The sequence below is a fragment of the Ambystoma mexicanum genome, chromosome 3q, assembly GCF_040938575.1.
Source record: "Ambystoma mexicanum isolate Mex_15411 chromosome 3q, UKY_AmexF1_1, whole genome shotgun sequence".
Taxonomy (NCBI): Eukaryota; Metazoa; Chordata; class Amphibia; order Caudata; family Ambystomatidae; genus Ambystoma; species Ambystoma mexicanum.
Window position 1 is genome coordinate 800,995,697 of NC_090926.1, and position 18,986 is coordinate 801,014,682.

At 45.4% G+C, this 18,986-nt stretch overlaps 1 protein-coding gene across 4 annotated transcripts in view; it reads left to right on the forward strand.

The window, feature by feature from the left end:
* The window catches only part of EPN3 (epsin 3), a 472,738-nt gene extending 454,576 nt beyond the window's left edge, over positions 1–18,162 (forward strand). For 2 of the 4 annotated variants that reach the window (XM_069654889.1, XM_069654890.1), the window contains 3 exons: positions 10,073–10,189; positions 16,290–16,514; positions 16,598–18,162. In XM_069654889.1, the coding sequence (XP_069510990.1) occupies positions 10,073–10,189; positions 16,290–16,514; positions 16,598–17,076 (821 nt within the window). In that variant the 3' untranslated portion in view covers positions 17,077–18,162. The remainder of the gene's footprint in view (positions 1–10,072; positions 10,190–16,289; positions 16,515–16,597) is intronic. The other 2 variants (XM_069654892.1, XM_069654891.1) reach the window with 1 other exon arrangement.
* The last annotated feature ends 824 nt before the right edge of the window (positions 18,163–18,986 follow it).

Below are 18,986 nucleotides of genomic sequence, written 5' to 3' on the forward strand. Positions count from 1 at the left end.
TGTCCACCTGCTTCGCTCTTGGTTCTCTTACAGTCTGACTCCACACTTCCCCTCTGAGTAGTCCTTTTGTATTCTACCGAGGGCTGGAATGTGGATCAGGAGACATACTATAGCTGTGCACTCTTCAGTAGGAGCCGTGGCCATGTCACAAATTGCATCAAGAACCCACCAAATCCAAAAGACAGTGCAAGGGTTTTTATTTTGATTTGTATAAAAGGGCTCTCCAAGGCCTGTTACTCTCAAACTTAGGTATTCCCTCCCTAGCCCAGGCATCCATCAACCCCAGGCTGGTCACTAGTGGGGGTGGGAAGAGCACTAGATGAGAGGCAGCCTTTGTGTCTTTGATTAAATCACCTGTGTGTGGAAAGATTATTTAGAGCGACTTGCTTGCTCATCTGCTTCTTCTATCGCACTCAATCTTTTGTATTGCACTTTTGTTTCCCTCTCTCCTACCCTATCTGTTCCAATCTCCTACTTCCCCTTTTTTTTCTCAACTGCTTGTTTTGGTTCACATGTTTGTCCCTCAATTCTCTTGATCTTCTTGCGCTCTGCATGTCACTTCCTGTTTTGTGTCTCTCACTTGAAAAGTGTGTGTGTGTGTGTGTGTGTGTGTCCTCTTGCTTGTGTGTCCGTTTTTTACATATGTCTGTCTCTCACATGTTTGACTCTAATTGTGCATATTTCCCTTCTCTTCTCCACTGATCCAGAATTTGACGTGTTTGCTAATTTTTCTTGCTCTCATTTGATACATCTGGTACTCGCTCATATCTCCTTTCTCCTTTATCCACTCGGCTCCCTCCTCGCACTCTCCCTTTTGTCAATGTCTGGCTCTCATCTGGCTATTTTTCTTGTCCAGCATCTGTCTGTTATCTTTGGTTGTCCCTCACTTCTTGGATGTTTCTCATATTCTTTCGATGCTTTGAGCTTCCTCTTTGTGTGTTGGCTCTCCCTCTCTACTTGTGTGTTTCTCTTGATCCTGTGTTGTGTTCAGTGCCCTTTCAACTTGTTTGTGATAGACCCGCTCTCTCTGAGCCACTTTTTTTCCTCGCTATCTCATGAGTGTCTGTCACTTTACACCTGCATATCAGGCTTTTTCTTTTTTTTGCCTGTTGCCATTTTTTCTTTCTCTTTTTATGTGTCTGTTGCTCTCTTGTCTTGCATGTCTGAATCTTTCCGGGAATTTGTGTCTAGCTTGTCTTGGCCATTCATTGTGTCTGAAACCTGCTCTTCCCTAGTGTATCTGTTTCCCTTGTATCGGGTTGTTATGCCTTAATTATCTGGCCTTCTCTTGGTCATAGATGTCTGTTTCTTGGCTTGTGTGTGTGTGCCTGCTTCTCCCTCTGTCATGTACTTTCCCTTCTCGCTTTCATATCAATAGCTCTTGCACAATCACACCATCATTCTTGCCTTCTCTCACTTCTTTCTCTCAGCGCTCTCTCACTTCTTTCTCTCAGCGCTCCCTTCCCCTACCTGCCTGTCTCGTCTTGTTGTGTTGCCTTTTGCATGACCTCTCTGCCATCCTTTCTCTTTGTGTACCTGGCATTTTTTTCATCTTACACATTGTGATCTTCCTTTTCCCTTGCATTTCAGTCTCTCTCATCTGTCTTGCACATCTAGCTCTTTGAACTTGCACATCAGGCTCATTCTGTCTCGCTCCATGCCCACCCCTCTTGTGTGCTACCCAAGTGACTTGGTCGTTCTTTCATGTTGCTAAACTGGCTTTGTTTTTTGTCTGGCGTTCCTGGCCTTCTTTCTGCCTGGCATCTGTCTCCCATGTCCCATCCCATGAACCCATCACTCTCTCGCTTCTGGCTTTCTTGTCTCTTATACCTGCTTCACTCTGGTCTTGCATATCTGGTTTGCTCTCATATCTTGTTTCTGATTCACGTTCTTTTGTCTTGTGAGTCGACTTCTCCAGCATTGGATCTTCCATTGATTCACTTGCTCTTTGAATATTCCGGTGTCAGACTGGAATCCTCTGCAACATTAAAGTAGTTTACCTTTACATTTGTAAACTACTTGTCACTTTAGTGCACTATTAGTCATTTTGGGTCATACTGACGGCCGATTAGATGGGTCCCCTTGCCTCCACCCCTGGTGGCCATCTTCAGATTATTTACCACATGTTCTCTCTTCTAGAAATTCTATTTGTGCTCGTTTTTCAGTCAAACCTTTAGGGTTTGGTGCCTCATCAGTTCTCAGCCACGGCAGTGAAGTTTCAGTCCATTGAGTTGCCTCTGGAGTTTCAATCTTCCATCTGAGGCCTTCAAGAGTCCATGGAAATGACAGACATGAGGAAGAAAAGCCCATACAAGGGCTGCTGGACATGTAACGTGAAGAACGTTTACATCGAGAATCTTCATGAAAAGTGTCTTTACTGTTTGTACCCGGACCACGACTTGAACAACTACCACCTGCCAGTTGTTCTCCAAAACACGCAAGTATCGCCACTGCAGTTAAGTGGCCTGGTTGGATGAAGGTTTTGGGGTTTCTGACTCAGCCTCTGTCCATAGTTATGCCTCTGCCAGGCACAGCAGACCCCCAGAGTGCACTCCCTCTTTAAAGAGGTTGAGGTCTGACAAAGAATCTTCCCGGGGGAAAATGGCAAAAAAGCAGCATCGATCACATGCTCGAGCTGTGGCCTCCACTGACCCACTGACTGTTGTTGACGTCTCCACCTACACCTACGCTCACCTCGTTGTCCACTTGGCACCGAGGAGAGTACCTTTATCATCGTCATCCAAGCAGTCTTCAGAAAAGCGACGCTCATCCATGACCACAGTTCCTCCGTCTACACCATCATCGTGGACAATCCAGCCGGCCAGGATCCTTGTCGACGATTAAGTCCACTTTGACAATGCCCACCTCGTCAATGACCAAAGCGCCCATGTCGACAATCAAACCTGTGGTTTCCTTCCCGTCGACGACCAAATAGTCGTCCACATCTAAATCGTCTATAATAAATGTGTCACCACCTAGACCTACACCGTTACCAAGCACTACTGCATCGGCAACAATGCCTGTTCAAAGACCCATGGTCTCCACGTTTCCAATGGGAGTTGCTGTGGACAGGGATGTCCCATCTGCTTTGTCTTACCTTCCCAGGCCTACTCATGCTCAGACACTGTTTTCACTGGCTCCTTATGCACTGCCTGCATTCCCCTATCCACCCAGGGCCCTTCCTGAGCAGCTGCTACAGCTGGGTACTGATTCAAACATAGATGTGCATGAGGTGGTGTCCTCTGAGGACGAAACTATGCCTACTGTTGCGTGCATGCCGCCACCAGTCATACAAAAACAAGGCCTTCCTCTACATCAACGCCGTACTCAACCTTTTTCAGTGACACCCTTCTCAATGGGCATGTCCTCCAAAGCTCCTCAGGCCCCGGCGTCGTCCGGCTCAAGGGATGTGTCAATGGATATTCTATCGATATTCTATAGACACTAGTTTCAAGCTCCAGCAACGGCTTCCTCCTCTACCGTTGCCTTCTCCAGCACAACCCACTGCGCTTCCGGTAAGGGAAGGCCTGGTTCCTTCCCCTCCACCCAGACCTCTTCCAGGGCCCTCACCTTTGCCACCAGTCAGCCTCACAGATACAGACACTGATGACTATTCAACTGATGGTTCTCCAGGCACGCAGTCTACAGATGGGTTTGAGGATCTGGTTCCAGGTGACAGTGAGCCAGTTGACTTACCGCCAACAGATTCACCACCGGTCGAGATTGGCTCCTTTCATGCCCTCATAATACGAGCTGCAAATATATGTTTGGTCTTCTACCTGAAGAGCAAAAGGAGGGATTCCTTTACCAATGGCGGGAATCTGCAAGGAAATCAATGGTGGCCATTCCATTACTGAAAGATATTTGGGAGGACGGCATCTTGGTAATGAGAAACCCGTTATCAGCCCCCCACAAGAAGGATCACTTTAAGGAAAAAATACAAAGTCCTGGATTTTGCGCCGAAATGCCTGTGCACACAACCTTGCCCAGACTCGGTTATCTCTGCAGCTGGCCATAATCATTCTGCCAATCCTTCCTCTCCCTGAATAGTGCCTCCAGACAAAGCAGGCAAACAGCTATATGTTTTTGGGAAGAGGGTCTTCTCTACAGCCATGACGACCATCAAGGCGGCTAACTCGCTCGCAATTCTCTCCCACTCCGACTGTGAGCTATTGTTTAAGCTAGGACCAATACTAGATTTCCTTCCAGACCACAAGCCGGATGAGGTGCTTCTACTGCTACATAAGGGGAAGCGGCATCGGGCCATGCCATTTCTATTGCCGTGGACACTGCGAATACTGTGTTCCGCCAGATGGTTAATGTGGCAGTGGTACTCTGCCAGGGTTAGTTGAAAGCCACCAACCTCTGACCGGAGGTCCAGTCAAAGGTGTTTGATATGCTTTTTGACGGCATTGACCTCTTTGGAAATAAGGTAGATGATACCCTGAAAGCCAGCAAGGGCCGACAATGATACAGGCCATTTCCTGGGCACTCTACAACAGTGCTGCCAGTCCTTTCGCGCAGGTTAAGTCTGTACACTCTTGCGTATGTCGCCACGCGTTCAGCAGAGAGAGTGAAGACTATACTGAACAAAATCCACCAGCTGTCGAACTGGTAGATCCCATCAGTTTTCTCCCTCAAGTCCCTCCTGGGAATGATGTCCTCATGCATCCCGTTGATACCTCACTGCAAGTCCCAAATAAGACCACTAGTTCCTGGACACCCATTGGCAACAAATATTGGGGTCCTGAGAAGACCAGCTTTGGTTCACCCCATCCTTCCACCAAGCTCTCCAATGGTGACGTCTTACTCTCAAGCTCACTCAAGGACTGCCCTTCACCTTCCAGCGCATGAATTCACATTGACCACGGATGCCTTCCTGGAGGGTTGGGGAGCCCACACGGAAGAGAAGGGGTGTGGTTACCCGAGGAAAAAGGCCTTCACGTCAATGTCCTGGAGTTAAGGGCAATGTTCTGGGCCCTGAGGTCTTTCATGTCACATCTGCAGAACAGTGTGGTTTGCATCTTCATGGACAACACCACCACCATGTTCTATACCCGCAATGCCATTTTATTCTCTCAGAAGGTTGGATAAACGCCTCACTATCCCTACCCTGACGAGTATTTCCCTGCCTAAAATAAACTAAGGGAAATGCTCGAACAAAAGGTTTCTGTCCCTCACACTTTTACATACAACAACTCAATAAGGTAATATATGGCAGTTCAAAATAAAGGAAATTTATGTTAGGTTCACAACCTGATAAGTCTCTGCCTATAATCTGGGTGAATAGCCAACTACTGCCGTATCTCCATCACCCCCTTCCTGGGGAAACTGCTGAAGAAGTTGGCCTTGTCCCAACTCAACTCTCACACTGAACTAGTCAGTGGTCTCCACCACCATCAATCTGGATTCCAAGCATCCAGAGGCACGGAAACTGCTCTTCTGAACACCCATGAAGAACTGCTTGCATCCCTGGATTCCAACTCCCCAGCTGTCCTCGTCCTTCTTGATCCCTCTTCTGCATTTGACACAGTTAACCACACCATCCTCATACAAAGGCACCACAACTCCCTTGGTATCTCGGAATGGGCACTGAACTGGCTGACCTTCTTCCTTAGTGACCGCTCCTCTCAAGTCATCCTGGGCACCTTCTCTCCTACTTCTGCACCTGTGGCGTCCCCCAGGGCTCTGTCCTCTCGCCTTGGCTCTTCAAGATCTACCTCACTCAGCTGACAACCTTGCTCTTCGTCTTGAGCAGGACTTTCTTAAATTCCAGAAGCTCCTCAAGACTTTCCTCTTTACCTGCTCCTTCCTCCCCACCCCACCCCCACTCTCCTCTGCTAAACTCTCAGTTGCTTGTTTGGTTTGCAGGGCCCTTATGCATCATCAGGGCCCTAACCTCCCACACCAAATCTCCCCCAGCTTCTGTCTTTCCTCAGCACTTGCTTCGGCACACCCTACTTTCTGGAGGCTCGCACTTACCTTACATTGCACTTCACCTGTTGCTCATACTTGAGCACCACAGCACCTATCCCATTCCCCCTGCCTTCTGCGCTTGAACGTTCGGAACACTCACAAGGTATAGTAGGTTCGTCCTCCACCCGCCCCCACCCACTGTATTTAATATTTCTTTATGTATTTAATTGTATTCAGTGTTTTATTTTTTCACATCCCCTTGTCCCCTCCCTATTGCCCTGTGGACACTTTGAAACAGTATTTACTTACAAGCAAACAATACATAAATAAAATACCCCTTGCCCAGATTCAAGCAGGATTCTATTCAATAGTTCCAAAGGGATAAGAAAATGCTGTCTTGTAACAAAGATCCACTTCATTTCTTTTGGTTCCAACTTGATAACAAAAAGTTCCAACTTGAATGCAATCAACAGTTCAAAAATGTTCAAATGGATTTCCTCTTTCTACTTGTGACAAAAGAGTTCAAAACAACTTCTTCTCAACAATGTTTTCCTCTTTTCATTTGTGACAGAATAGCTCATAACTTCTCATCAACAAAAATGCTTTTGTCAGGTTAATTCTGTAACAGTTCACACACTTGCTTCAGCAAACTTATTTTGTCAGGATGATTCTGTAACAGTTCACACAAACATCCTAGAGGTTCTGCTACTTCTTCTTCAAGACTTTTAACCACAGTACAATACTTCAATGATTTCCACCTGGTCCACTCACCTGCCAGGCCTACTGCTCTGGTGTACTCTACTGCCAGGACAGCTTGGTTTACAATAGAATAATAAGTCTGCTTTATGTCAGTTCAGTATTCCCTAAAACATTTCTTTTTCCATTTCACTCAGTTTCTCTTATTACTAAGGCTGCTGGACTTGGCCAGCAGTCGGTTACAGAGAGCTTCGGTGTCACTATCTATTAGTGCGTGTCTGTTCGCCTCGCTTTCTCCAAGTCCTCTGCTTCTCCAGGTCCTCTGCTTCTGCTTTCCTACGCGGCCGGCAACCTCTCATTCGCGATTTTCCGCAGCCTGCGCCAGTCGATGGAGAAGCTCTCCTTGCTCCCACGGCTCTCAGGTGCTCGCCTACCACCGGCACGCGAATGCAAATGGGGAAAGCTTTCAAATTGCGCACTTCCTGCTGTGACCTCTGTAACTGCAGTCCTCCTGGGGGAAAAGCTGTCAATCCCAACGCTTCCCGCTGCGTAACCTCTGCAATCAAGGTCTTGGACAGAAGAGACCCTCCCTGGGCCGGCATCCATTCGGCACACAATGGAGGTTCCAGTGTCTCTTCTCTCCTCTAACTTATGCTTCTACTGCCATGTGGAACTACTCAACCTTGTGCTACTGCTCTTCTCCATGGCCTGAGCTTGAAGGATGCCTTTTATGCCTCCCAGTCTCCCTCAGCTGTGGGTCGTTGCCACTAATAGGCTGCAAATTGCAGTCTCATGCCTACACAGCCCACTTTTTCATCCCATTACTTTGCAATTTGTTTGACTTGGAGTTCACAATGTAAAAATCGGCTTTTCTAATGGAATTATCAACACCCAAGTTCATTTCCTTCCTTATCTATATTCCCTAACGGAGTATATATCATGCACTTGCGCAATCTGAATGACACTTGGCCTAGTAGGATCGTTGTCTGTCCTCCACCTGCTTCCCCCTCCCTTGCCTCGCCACACCTTGAAACACTTGTATACAGGCGCGTTATAAATGCCATATCAGATCACATCATTAATTGAAGGATTTGGCTTTATAGAGGAATGAGAGGTTTCAGGGTCTAAATTGGTAATATTAAAAGACTCATCTTTATTATTCCCCTGGGGTTCATAGGAGCGTTCATCTCTGACTGTCAGTGACTTTAAAAAGGGGGTTTCATACTCCCAATACATAACTGGTTATGATTGTTTGTACCCACATTAAGATAGTTTGCTTGGGGGGAAAAAAGTCTCTCTCTGACAGCAAGCCATTACATATTTCAGTATTGATGATATTTCCTTCCTTAAGGAATATGAATACCGCGTCTTACCTAACTGAGTCCTCTTGTTCCCCTGCGGCCCTTCTCTTCTCAGGTGATCCTCTCGGCTAATACCACCCCCAGGGTTTGGATCAGGAACCGTCTGCCTTTCCCTGGCCACCTGGGAGGAGACTTTAGGCAGGGTCTTTGTGAGGACTCCGTAGGATTCATCATACGCTGCAGAGGCACAGGCACTGGGGAAATGGGCAATGGCGCACAGCATGTTACTAATTCCTTTCCACCTGCCAGGGATCCACAATACAATAACTGATTCACTCAGCAGGGAGCTTGTGTTCTGCCATGAATGGAAATTTCACCACAGCCAAGTTCTCCGTCTCGTCTCCAAGTGGGGGAGTCTGTTTGTTTGCTTTAGCGACCAACATAAAAAATGTACAAAGTTTGCAAGCTGGTTTCACCAAGAGGGTAGTGTGGGGGACGCGTTCTGATTCCAAGTGGAATGACTGTTCCTGTACACTTTCCCCCCAATCCCGCTTCTCCAGAGTTCTTAGTACAGTTAAAAGAACAGTTGCACGATGACACTGGTATCCCCGGCCTGGCCACGGCAGATTTGGTATTCAGACCTTCTTCACTTGTCAGTGGCTCTCTACATCAGGCTGCCCCCGATCTCCGGCCTACTCTCCAGAGATGGCGGGTCAGTAATACACCACGACCCAACGTCCCTAAACTTGACCGGTCTGGCTCCTGCAGTCCTAGAACCTCCAGAATGCAGAAGAATCTTGGCTAGTAGAAGAGCACCATCTGCATTGCCCTACTACAAAAGCAATTTGGAAATGATTTACCATATGGTGTGCAACTTAGCATCTGGAGCCATTGCACCTTCAAGCTGCAGACATTTTGCCATACCTCCTGTCTTCGGCAAACTCTGGTTTGGCACACTTGTCCATCAAGGTGCATTTAGCAGCCTTTTCACGTTACACACGTACCTCAGGTCAGCCTCACCTCAGGCAGGTTAGTGAACTGCAGGCCCAGTACTGCAAGCCTCCCTGCTTGAATTGTCCCCAGCCTAAGGTGGTTCGGTGTACAAACTCTTCCTTCATGCCAAAGGTCCCTTCTGCATTCCATCTTAATGAACATTTGATTCTGTCAGCGTTCTTTCGCTCTCCTTCATCTCCGGCAGAGCTATCATTATATTCTATAGATGTCGCCCGAGCCCTATAGTTCTATGTGGCTCGAAACAAAAAATTTCCAGAAGTCATTGCACTAATGCCATCGTCTAGCCAACAGGCCCCTTCCAGGAAGACCAGGAGCACACTCGACGAGGGTCATGGCTTCTTTTACGGCGTACCTATCCATGGTCCCCTGCTCAACCTCTGCAGGGTTGCCACGTGTCCATAACTTCACATGGTTCTACTGCATCAATAGAGATTCCAGGGAGGAGTGCCGAGTCGGCCAGGCAGTGCTTTGCAACCTGTTCACATGAGGTAAGTGTCCCAGAAGTGAGTTGATTACTTCTGTTGAGCTGTGCCTCCACCAGTTTTGGTTGTGTATATGTACTGCTGTGTAATCGTATTCAAAGAGCATGTGTATCCATGAAAGATCCAATGCTGGAGAAGGAATACGTTACTTACCTGTAACTGCTGTTCTCCAGCGTCGGTGTCTTTTCGTGGATTCACTTTGCGACCCTCCCTCCTACCGCTCTCGGGCTCTTCTTGGCTAATACTGCCACATTACCTGCGCTGCCAAATGTGAAGATGGCCACAGGGGAGGTGCTAAGGGGACCCATCTAATTGGCTGTGGGCAGTATGACCCAAAATAATTCTACCAGAGCACTAAAGTGACAAGCAGATAATGTAAAGGTAAACTGCTTTAATTTTGCAGAGGATTCCCAGCCTGACCAGGAATATTCAAAGAGTATGTGAATCCATGAAAGATACCAATGCTGGAGAACAGGATTTTCAGGTAAGTAAGTTATTCCATCGATCCATCTTGCATTGCTTGTCTGAATTATTTTCTCTGTGACTCAATTTTTAAATTTTATTGTCGTTGTGCAGCTCCTTCCCATGGCTTTATTTTTTTGCCTTCACTCCCCTTTAGGTACTCTTCTCACCACCATATTTCCTTTTCTCTCCCTTTTTTAGCCCCAGCTCTAGGCGATGTCTCCTTTGATGTTTTTGATACACTGACTGATCTTTCACCGCATGCTGAGACCAAAAACACAAATACCAAATCCTCTGACCGATCCCTGAGCCCTTTGGGTAAGACAACACAATCCAGGGAAAATGAAGGATATGAGAGAGAATGTGTGCGCGGGAGGGATTGCGCACCTGTTTGTGAAGCGCACAGTGTTCTCTCATTCGCTCTTTCTGGTTTTACATTGTTTTCTGGCTACTCTTTCTCTTATGCACATACTGTTTGCACTGCTCTTTCTCTGGGTCACAGAGTTCCTATTTCTCTGTGTGGCACATAGTACGACACATTCCCTCACTTGCTTGTTTGCACTATTGGGCTCTTGGCACTCACTGTGTTCTGTGACTCCCTCTGCAAATGGTATGTCACTCTCTCTCTTACATACATACACGGTTTGTCAGGCTCTTTGTCTAGGGCCCATTGTTGGTATTGCTCTCTGTGGTATATGCATAGCTTCTTCCCTCGCTCCTTTCCACTTTCTCTCTCGTGCTTCATTGCTTTTTCTAAATAATTGTTTTGTAACACATAGGCATATTGCCATTCCGGTACTCTTGTAGCAGGAAAAGAGTACACCTCTGTATGGAGGAAATTCAATAACAGTTCCAAATCCAGGCATCCTCCCTATAATCTCTGCCTACCAAGGTTGCAAACTGTGAAGCATCTTAATTGTTCAAGCACCTACATGCGCTCTCAGAAATAGTCGATTTTCAGAAGAGAAACCTTGTTTCATTGTGCTATTCTCAAAGGATTTTAGGCCATGCAATCAATGTGTTCATACAATTTCTCTCAACTGAACCTTGCCACCCCCTCTTCTTTATCTTTCATATGAATGGTCCTACTTAGCTTGGCCACTGTGGGTTGCCTCCATTTATGTTGTCTCACTACACCTCATACTGCACTCTGGAACCACACTAGCAGTCAGGAGGGGTGGCTTATTTGTATGCATGTGTTTTGAAAATTAGTTCTCTGGTAGGTCAGATTCCCAATTAGTGCTTGAAAATCTGATGGAGAATTGCTCAATTGTTTCACCTTTTTCCCATTTGTCTTTCAGACATGCTAAATCTCAGGTGTTGTGCATGTTTCATGAAGTAGGATTAGCCATGTCTTGGTCTAAAATAATAAAAAACATGTCTACTATGTTGGGATCGGGAAGACATACTGTGGCAGACTCTGATCCATAGTTGGTTCTGGCTTCTTCGTTCGCAATAAGTGTATTTACCAGTGTATATACAATTCATCCACTTGTCAACTATACTGAGAAGCCTTTTGTGGGGCTGATTTAATGGCGTTTCTATTCTGCATGGGAATAGGAATCCAAGAACCCAATTATGGGCCGTCTTATTTTGGTCTTATTTTGGTGCTATTTCAATCTTGATTTAGGCTTCCACAGTGCCACGCACTTGCGGGATCTGTGGACATAAATAAATACATAAATAAATACCTCAAGAAAACTGCATCTCAAGCCACACCCCAAGTATCCGTACTAGCCTACTTTTAGACATAGGACTTGCCCTATCACATCTACTAATCTGAAAATATCTGAAAACACAGCTTGAAAGACCCCTTATCTACCATCACAAGCCCTACTCCTTGATGACCTTTGCCAATTTACTTCTCACCCACACCATCACTTATGATTTGCTCCACCCCTTGGCCGGGTTCACTGTTCTGTTGCAATCTAGCTAGACTAGCACTCTGGAACAGCACATACAAGAGCATTGGTCCACAAATAACACCAATGCGTGGGGAGCAAACACTCCTCCATTGCTGCATTATACTATCAGTTCCTCAAACGTTTCTACTTGGGGATCTTCATTATTTGGGATCATCATCTTCAGTGAAATCCGTCTTACAAGTAAGGATGGTTCTGCGATGAATCAACTTCAGGGGCACAAGCGGTCCAGTGATGAATATCGGTTTCTAAACCATCAATCAGCCCCACACCTCCAGTACACCTGAAGGAATCCAAACAGATTCAAAACGCAAGCAAATTATAAACCTCCTTGTCCAATTTTGGTAATGGGGATGGAACGGCAGGCTTATCTCCGAAAAGGTCCTGGATCGTTGGTTAGTTGCAACACAGCGAAAAAAGGGTCTGTCCAGTCAATGTTGTATACAAATAGCGACTTTATTATTATCATCGCATTAGACAGTTCTAGCAACAGTGCAAAATAGCCCACCCTGTACAGGAATGCAGAGGACAGACAGTTTCAAAAAAGGAAAAGCGATGCACTCTGTTTATTGACAGGCGGGTAGTTGGTTAGTAAATAATCGCAACCGTTCAAGGATACTTGGTTTCAACACAAAGGGAGCAATGGGTCATAAAATGTCTCTAGGGTCCTTCGTATAAGGACCAGGGGGGCAGAATCATAGTGTAACTTGTACTGTAGGAGTATTTGGTGCTCGACAGGGTCGAGTCAGTTTCAGGGTGCTCTCCCTCTGCGGGTGTAGGGTGGCAACCAGTTCGGCGAGCGAGGCTGGACAGCCGGCTGCAGGCTGGCCTACACAGCGGCTGGGGGTCAGGAATTGTCTCAGTGCTAGTCGGCAGTTCTGAAGCACTGGTTGAGGTATCTCAGAGGTTTTTAAGTGACTGCAGCGTTGCAGTGAGTTGCAGCTCAAAGCACTCGACTGGCTCGAAAATGTCCTTTAATGCTGTAAAAAAAAATGATGTCCTTTAATGCAGGCATCGGTAGATGCTTGTCGATGCACTTCTTCTAACTTCTTCACTGGGCTTGTGTCGTCCTTTAAGGCGGATGGCCCAAAGCTGATAAGTGTGTTGCAGGCAGCTGCCTTGGTTTGGTTCAGAGACAATCTGGCACTTCCCACCTAGGAAGTTTGCTGCAGAGCCTAGCAGGGCATGATGTGTGCTGGCTGGGTACCGGTTCTGGGGCTACTGGAGTGTCCTCTGGATTTGGTATCTCCCTTTGTTCCCTGGGGGATGTTTAGGGGAGGGATCTTGCTTCTCTCTTGGAGGTCCTGGCCTTCCTTCACTGACGAAAGATGTGAGGCAGACTGTACCTTCAGCCAGAGTCCATTGATGAGTTCTTCTTGTTACTCCTTGCAAAGCCTTCAGATGATCTGCCAAAAGAGGGGCTTGGCCCTCTTTAAAAGCCAAATGGACCAGTTAACGAACCAATCCTGGATCCCCACCAACAATCAACTGTATGCGTGAGGTCATAACCAGAGTGCTTTGCAACAGAAAAGATAAAGGGGTGAAAACATGTAATACTAAGTCCCACCCATCTTCCTGTCTGTTGAGAATCAAAGGGTCCCTCTGGTTAATGGAGCTCTCTGTGGTTCCTGATTAAAGCGGCAAAACTCCTTTGAAGCTGCTGCGAGACCAGACTTTCTGTCTCCGTCAAACCACATATTCGTACCTTCTGAATGGGGTGCCCCTGAGAGATAACTACTGTAAACACCCAGTCCCAGACAGGCCATTTCACTATCAATCAATACTGATGGCAGGAGCTTGCACCAGGTTGACACAGTTGCATATGAAAGGTTGTTGGGGTTTCTGGTCTCCTTTGTTAGCCTCTGTAGCCAGGCCCCATGTGGGCCCATATGAATTACTTTCAGATCAGTATGCAAAACGCTGCCACCAGCTACAGCGCTCAGCAAAAGGACAGGGCAGATCCATGGAGCCATTGATAGTTAATCAGGCTGTCCATGGCAGGGGGAAGGTTTGGCCCTCCCCCTTCTGGTGATGCATTGTGTACTCCTCCTGTCATATCCCAACTAAATATGTTGGCTGTGTTCACACAGAGTACACATTCTATGCGTATGTCGAGCGGTGAGCTTAGGAAAATGTGCGCGGATTAGCCATGCACATTTTCTCAAGGTCGATCTACCATCGTTCAATTTAATTTAAAGTTTCAACACAAACAAACTGGCGAGTGCACACCCACCGTGCAGATGGTCGAATTCCTCAGAGTTACTGTTTAATTTTTTTTTTCAATGTTTAAAACTGTTTAATATTCAACTTGAAACTGTTAAATTGAAGTCTTGCCGAAATGCTCAGATAGAGGTGTGGCGTGCATAGCAAAGTCCATTCTCTTGCTTGGAAAAACCCATTGATGTGTGAACCAAAAAACTGGATAGTTATTATTTCATCTTTTTATAGATAGGTACAGATATATGTCTAAATTCTGCCCTTCAATGTGAAAGCAGGAAAAAAAACTATTCACCCATTCTCCAAATTGATATCTAAAGAAATGTTTAGGGCCATCCCCATTCCCAAACCAAAGCAAACGCACACACCCCTTTGCCAAGAAGACCCAAAGCATGTTTAAAAATAAAACCAAAACAGAAAGTGAGTTTACAGTCCAGAGTAAAATATTTCACTTGTGTGGGGGTCAGCAAAGGCATATTAGAATTCTATATTTAAGAAAGGGAAGTGTAAAAATTTGCTTTTGATGAGCCTCTTATTTGGCAACAAGCAAGTGCAAAAGTGTTCACTGATTAAATAGGATTTTTTAATTATCAGTTTTCTGCACATCAGCATTCTGGGCAAGGGAAGTTCTCTTGAGGTTTTTCTGTAGCACATGGGCATCTGCTGGCTCTATCCTCTTGTAATAGTTTTTCTTGATCTCAATTATCTCAAAACCAAACTTTCTGTAGAAGTAGATCGCTGACTCGTTGCTTATCTGGACGTGAAGATAAATGTTGTCAAAGGTACCGTCTTTTTCACAGATGTTTAAGACATGATTCAACATTTTTGTTCCTATGCCTAGCCTGCGGTATGGTGCAAGGCAACCAAGTGTCATAATGTAGAGCCTCTTCTGATTCTGGGAGTAATCCACCCAACAGCACACAGCGCCCTCCGCAATGTCATTGAAATATGCAGGTTTTGCCAGCTCCCCAACCTCCAGAACATCCTTGTAGAATTTGTTTTTGTAACTGACTGGAAAAATGAACTGGTTTAGTCTCTTCCGTTGCTGTTTAATTATGTTTTTTGGAAATTGACAGGCCCATCTTCGCTTTTAGGAACCACTTGTTATTTCAGAGATATGGGTGAAAAGAGTCACGCTTTTCACCAGCATAGATCTTCTGTCTTACAGTATCTATTGTGTCACCTGTCATGTTGTCGGTTATCATTCTGCTGGGAAGCAGTGCAGAAATAGCTCAATTTCTGGAGGAGAGTAACTCCGTAAATATAAAGTAAATCATGTTCTGACAGACGGTGCCCATTTACCAGATTCGCCCTTTGAATCGATTCATTGGAGGCTACAGTAAATCTGAGTAACCTTTGTTTAAACATGTGTTATTTGAGTATTTTATACATTCTCTTTACTGAGACATTATGAAATCCTTATTTTGTGTGCTTTTTAATGTATTGGCCTGTGTAAGGCCTTTGAACACACGAATGCTACTTCTACGGAGCAACTGGAGGAAGCCACTCTTTCTCATTTCAGAATAAATGTTTTTTGTGAGGGAAGTTATTTATCCCCTATGCAGATCCTGCCTCTGAGAAGTAGCTGGCAAACCCCTGCATATAACCTAATAGATGGTAGATTGCATCTTAACTCATTCATTCTGAGGCACCCTACTGCGAGTAGGGTGCAAAGGGTGGACCAGAAGGCAGTCACATGAGCATTGTTAAATATACAAAACGGCCACAAGGCTATTCTACACATGTTCTAGACCCATTGTGCACTGGGTGTTGATTCTACGGCTGACACCTGGTTCGGTCCGTCCACGCTGAAAAACATTTTGGGGAAGGTCTTTGGCTGGATTTTGTGTTTCTTCGTGTCCACTGTTATTCATGAGTTTATTGAAATTGATTGGATTGAATAAGTTACGACGATTCACTGTAATAGATGGACATCTTATAAAAGGCTTTACATGTTTAGTAATTAACCACTTAATACTTTTTTCCTGCAATTTCCACTATTTATGGCACTGCTGCTTAACCTAGTCTTCTCTTTTTTTGTCGTGTTCCCTACGGCACCTTATGGTTTTCTCGGTGGGGGGTGGGGGAGCTTGGTGTGTGTGGGTTAGTGTGTGCATTAGTATTATTCTTGGCTAACAGTGGTTTTATTTTTGCAGACCGTCCATTTCATGAATGTCTGCCTGCATTGTTGGCAGCTTCCAGAGCATTTCACTTTTCTGTTGATCCCCCTCTAGTCTGTTTTCCTCAATCATCATTCTCGCTTTTTTTCTGTATTCCAGAGCCAGAGTTGGATCTCTTTGGGGATCCTGTTCCTAGCACTAAGTCCAAAGGTGATGCCTTTGATCTTTCAGAGTTTGGTTCCTCTCTTGAGTCGAAAGAAAAGGCACGTTGTCGGACACCAGAATCGTTCCTGGACCCATCTGCCTCTTCGTTGGTCAATTTGGATGCCCTGATTCCTGTTCCAGGCCAAAATGCAATGAGCAGAAACCCCTTCTTGTCAGGAGGTGAGTAGCAGGAAGCGAGTGACTAGAGTGTGTTTGTAGTCTTTTTCATAAATCCTTGTTCTGATGGCACTCTTTTCTTACAGGCCTCAGTGCTCCTTCACCCACAAACCCTTTTCAGGTCACTGACCAAATGAAACCCACCCTGAATCAAATGCGGAATGTTTCACCAGTACCTGGCATCGGTATGGGAACGCCCTTGAACTCAACAAGGACTGCATCACCCGTACCTGGCATAACCATGGGAACAACTCTGACTCCAAGTCGAACCATCTCTCCTGTACCTGGCATTGCCATGGGAACAAACATGAATCCAATGAGGACGATCTCACCGGTGCCTGGCATTGCAATGGGAACAACCTTGAACTCCATGACTTACAGTACTTCACTTCCTCTTCCGCTGAGCAGCCTCCCCGCTGCCATGTGTCTGCCTTCTTCTGTGAGCGCCTACCAGCAGGGTCAGGGGGCTGCCTTCCAACAGGTGCCTGGTACAATAGCCCAGCCTTTGCTCCCATTCTCTAGCTCTCTCCCCTCAACACAGGCAGGAAATAACCCCTTTCTGTGAGGGCCCCTGTTGTGTACCTTAGGAGCCATTTGGCTCTGATGGAAGGGTCATTCCTGCACTGTATGGGCATCACACATGCCGACAATCTTCAGACATCAGTGCCTTTTGGAAAGAGGCATTATAAAATATGTATATCTAGGCTCAAAATCTCCCTTAAATTATTTGTTTTCAGGTGGTTGGTAAATGTTCCAGTGCTGCAGCATTTCGACCATATGTTGTATGGTCGTTTTTCACTTACTCTCTAAAATCCTCTAACGTCCTGTGTGGGTTTGAAATGTTACATATGTCCATTTGCCCTCGCCCTGTGGTATCCTCTTAGTGTGTGGGTTTACACAAGCTCTGCTGAATATTTCTGCCCTGCCCTGTGCGAGTGTGCACATTTTCCGTGGACGCCTAGTCTGGTCTTGGGTGAATTGGCAAAGACTCTGTGGAAGCCCTTTAAGATTCTGTGTGGGTTTACTCATATGTTGTGACATTACATTGTCCTAAATGGATTTGCTGGTTCATACCCTAAATTCCTCGCTCATTCTGCAGAGTCAATTGTGACTCCTAGAATGCCCAATCACAAGCATGACTGGTAAAAAGGGGAGGAGATGAGTTCTGCATTTGAGCCCAATTACAGGGAACTCCCTAAAGGGCCACTAACTCCTGCTTGACTTTGTATTTGCATTGCAACCTCTCCCAGTGCTGGACCCGTGGTAAGGGACCCATGTAACACTGTGCTAGTCAGAACATCGGTATCCTCTCTGCTTTAAGAAAGACCATGCTTACTCTTGCACAAGTTAAACCTACTTTTACAGGACTTTGCCATGCTTGAACTTATATGGATTCTGTTTGCAGAGGAATGTCTTATTTTGCCACTCCTGAAGGCACTTGTGATGCGGGGATGGGGGAAAGGTAACAGTTTGTCCGAGAGAGCCATTGGCTGGGTTCTGGTGTATGTAAATGCAGAGCAGCTGGTTGTCCTTTACTTTAGTTATTTGTTAATGCTCTCTGAAAGTAATGTGTTGCTGCTGTACTGTGGGATTACTGCAAGGAAGGAAAAGGAAATATTAAGGAAAATAAATATGATTCTATTGTGACAAAGCACCAGTTGTAATTCCTTTTGCAAATAAAATCAATACAACAGGTCTTCCCAAAGTATCTCCACTAGTGGCACTATGGTATCTGAATACAGAGGTACAACTTCACAGTATCAGTGAAGCTGTACCTCTCTGCTCCTGCCTTGCTATCTCAGGGACTGAAGGCCCACAAAGGTATGTCTGTTTTTGTGCAGTTTCTATCCTGTAATTGGTGGAATTCCTGCTCTAAAGAAGAATGTGCTTTACTGCCGGTATTGCAGACTTTCTACCCTCTCCCTCCCATGGGGTTTTCTCCTGCAATGTCATATGATAGTGAATTCTGATCTATAATTAAGTCTTTCCTAATAAGACACATGTCTGTGGAAAAAGCAGTGGTTGGTAATCTTCCTTAGTGCTGGGGAGATTTACACAAGTCATCTCGTGAAGGCTTTGGAAAGGAAATCTGTAGTGTAGGTGCAATGTTTTCATTAAGTTATTCCTGACTCTCGCAGTAGCCACTAAGTAGACCATGCTCTAATCTTAGGAGACACAATTGTTAGAAATCTAGTTTGGCTGATAATACTATTGCTTCTTGCGCTGTCTCTCACTCATTGATGCTACTAAAAAAATATACATTTTGTATACAGCTGTGGTGTAAAGAAATACCTTGTACAAGAAATAGAAAAGTAGAAAAACACCTTTATCAACAGTTGTACCATATTCAAAAGAAGCCTATAACTCACATATAATCAGAATTATATTTTATTAAGATTTTCAAGATAAAAACTCTCATCAACATGAGAACAAATACAAAATTGATTATAAAAACTCTACAAACATATACCAATA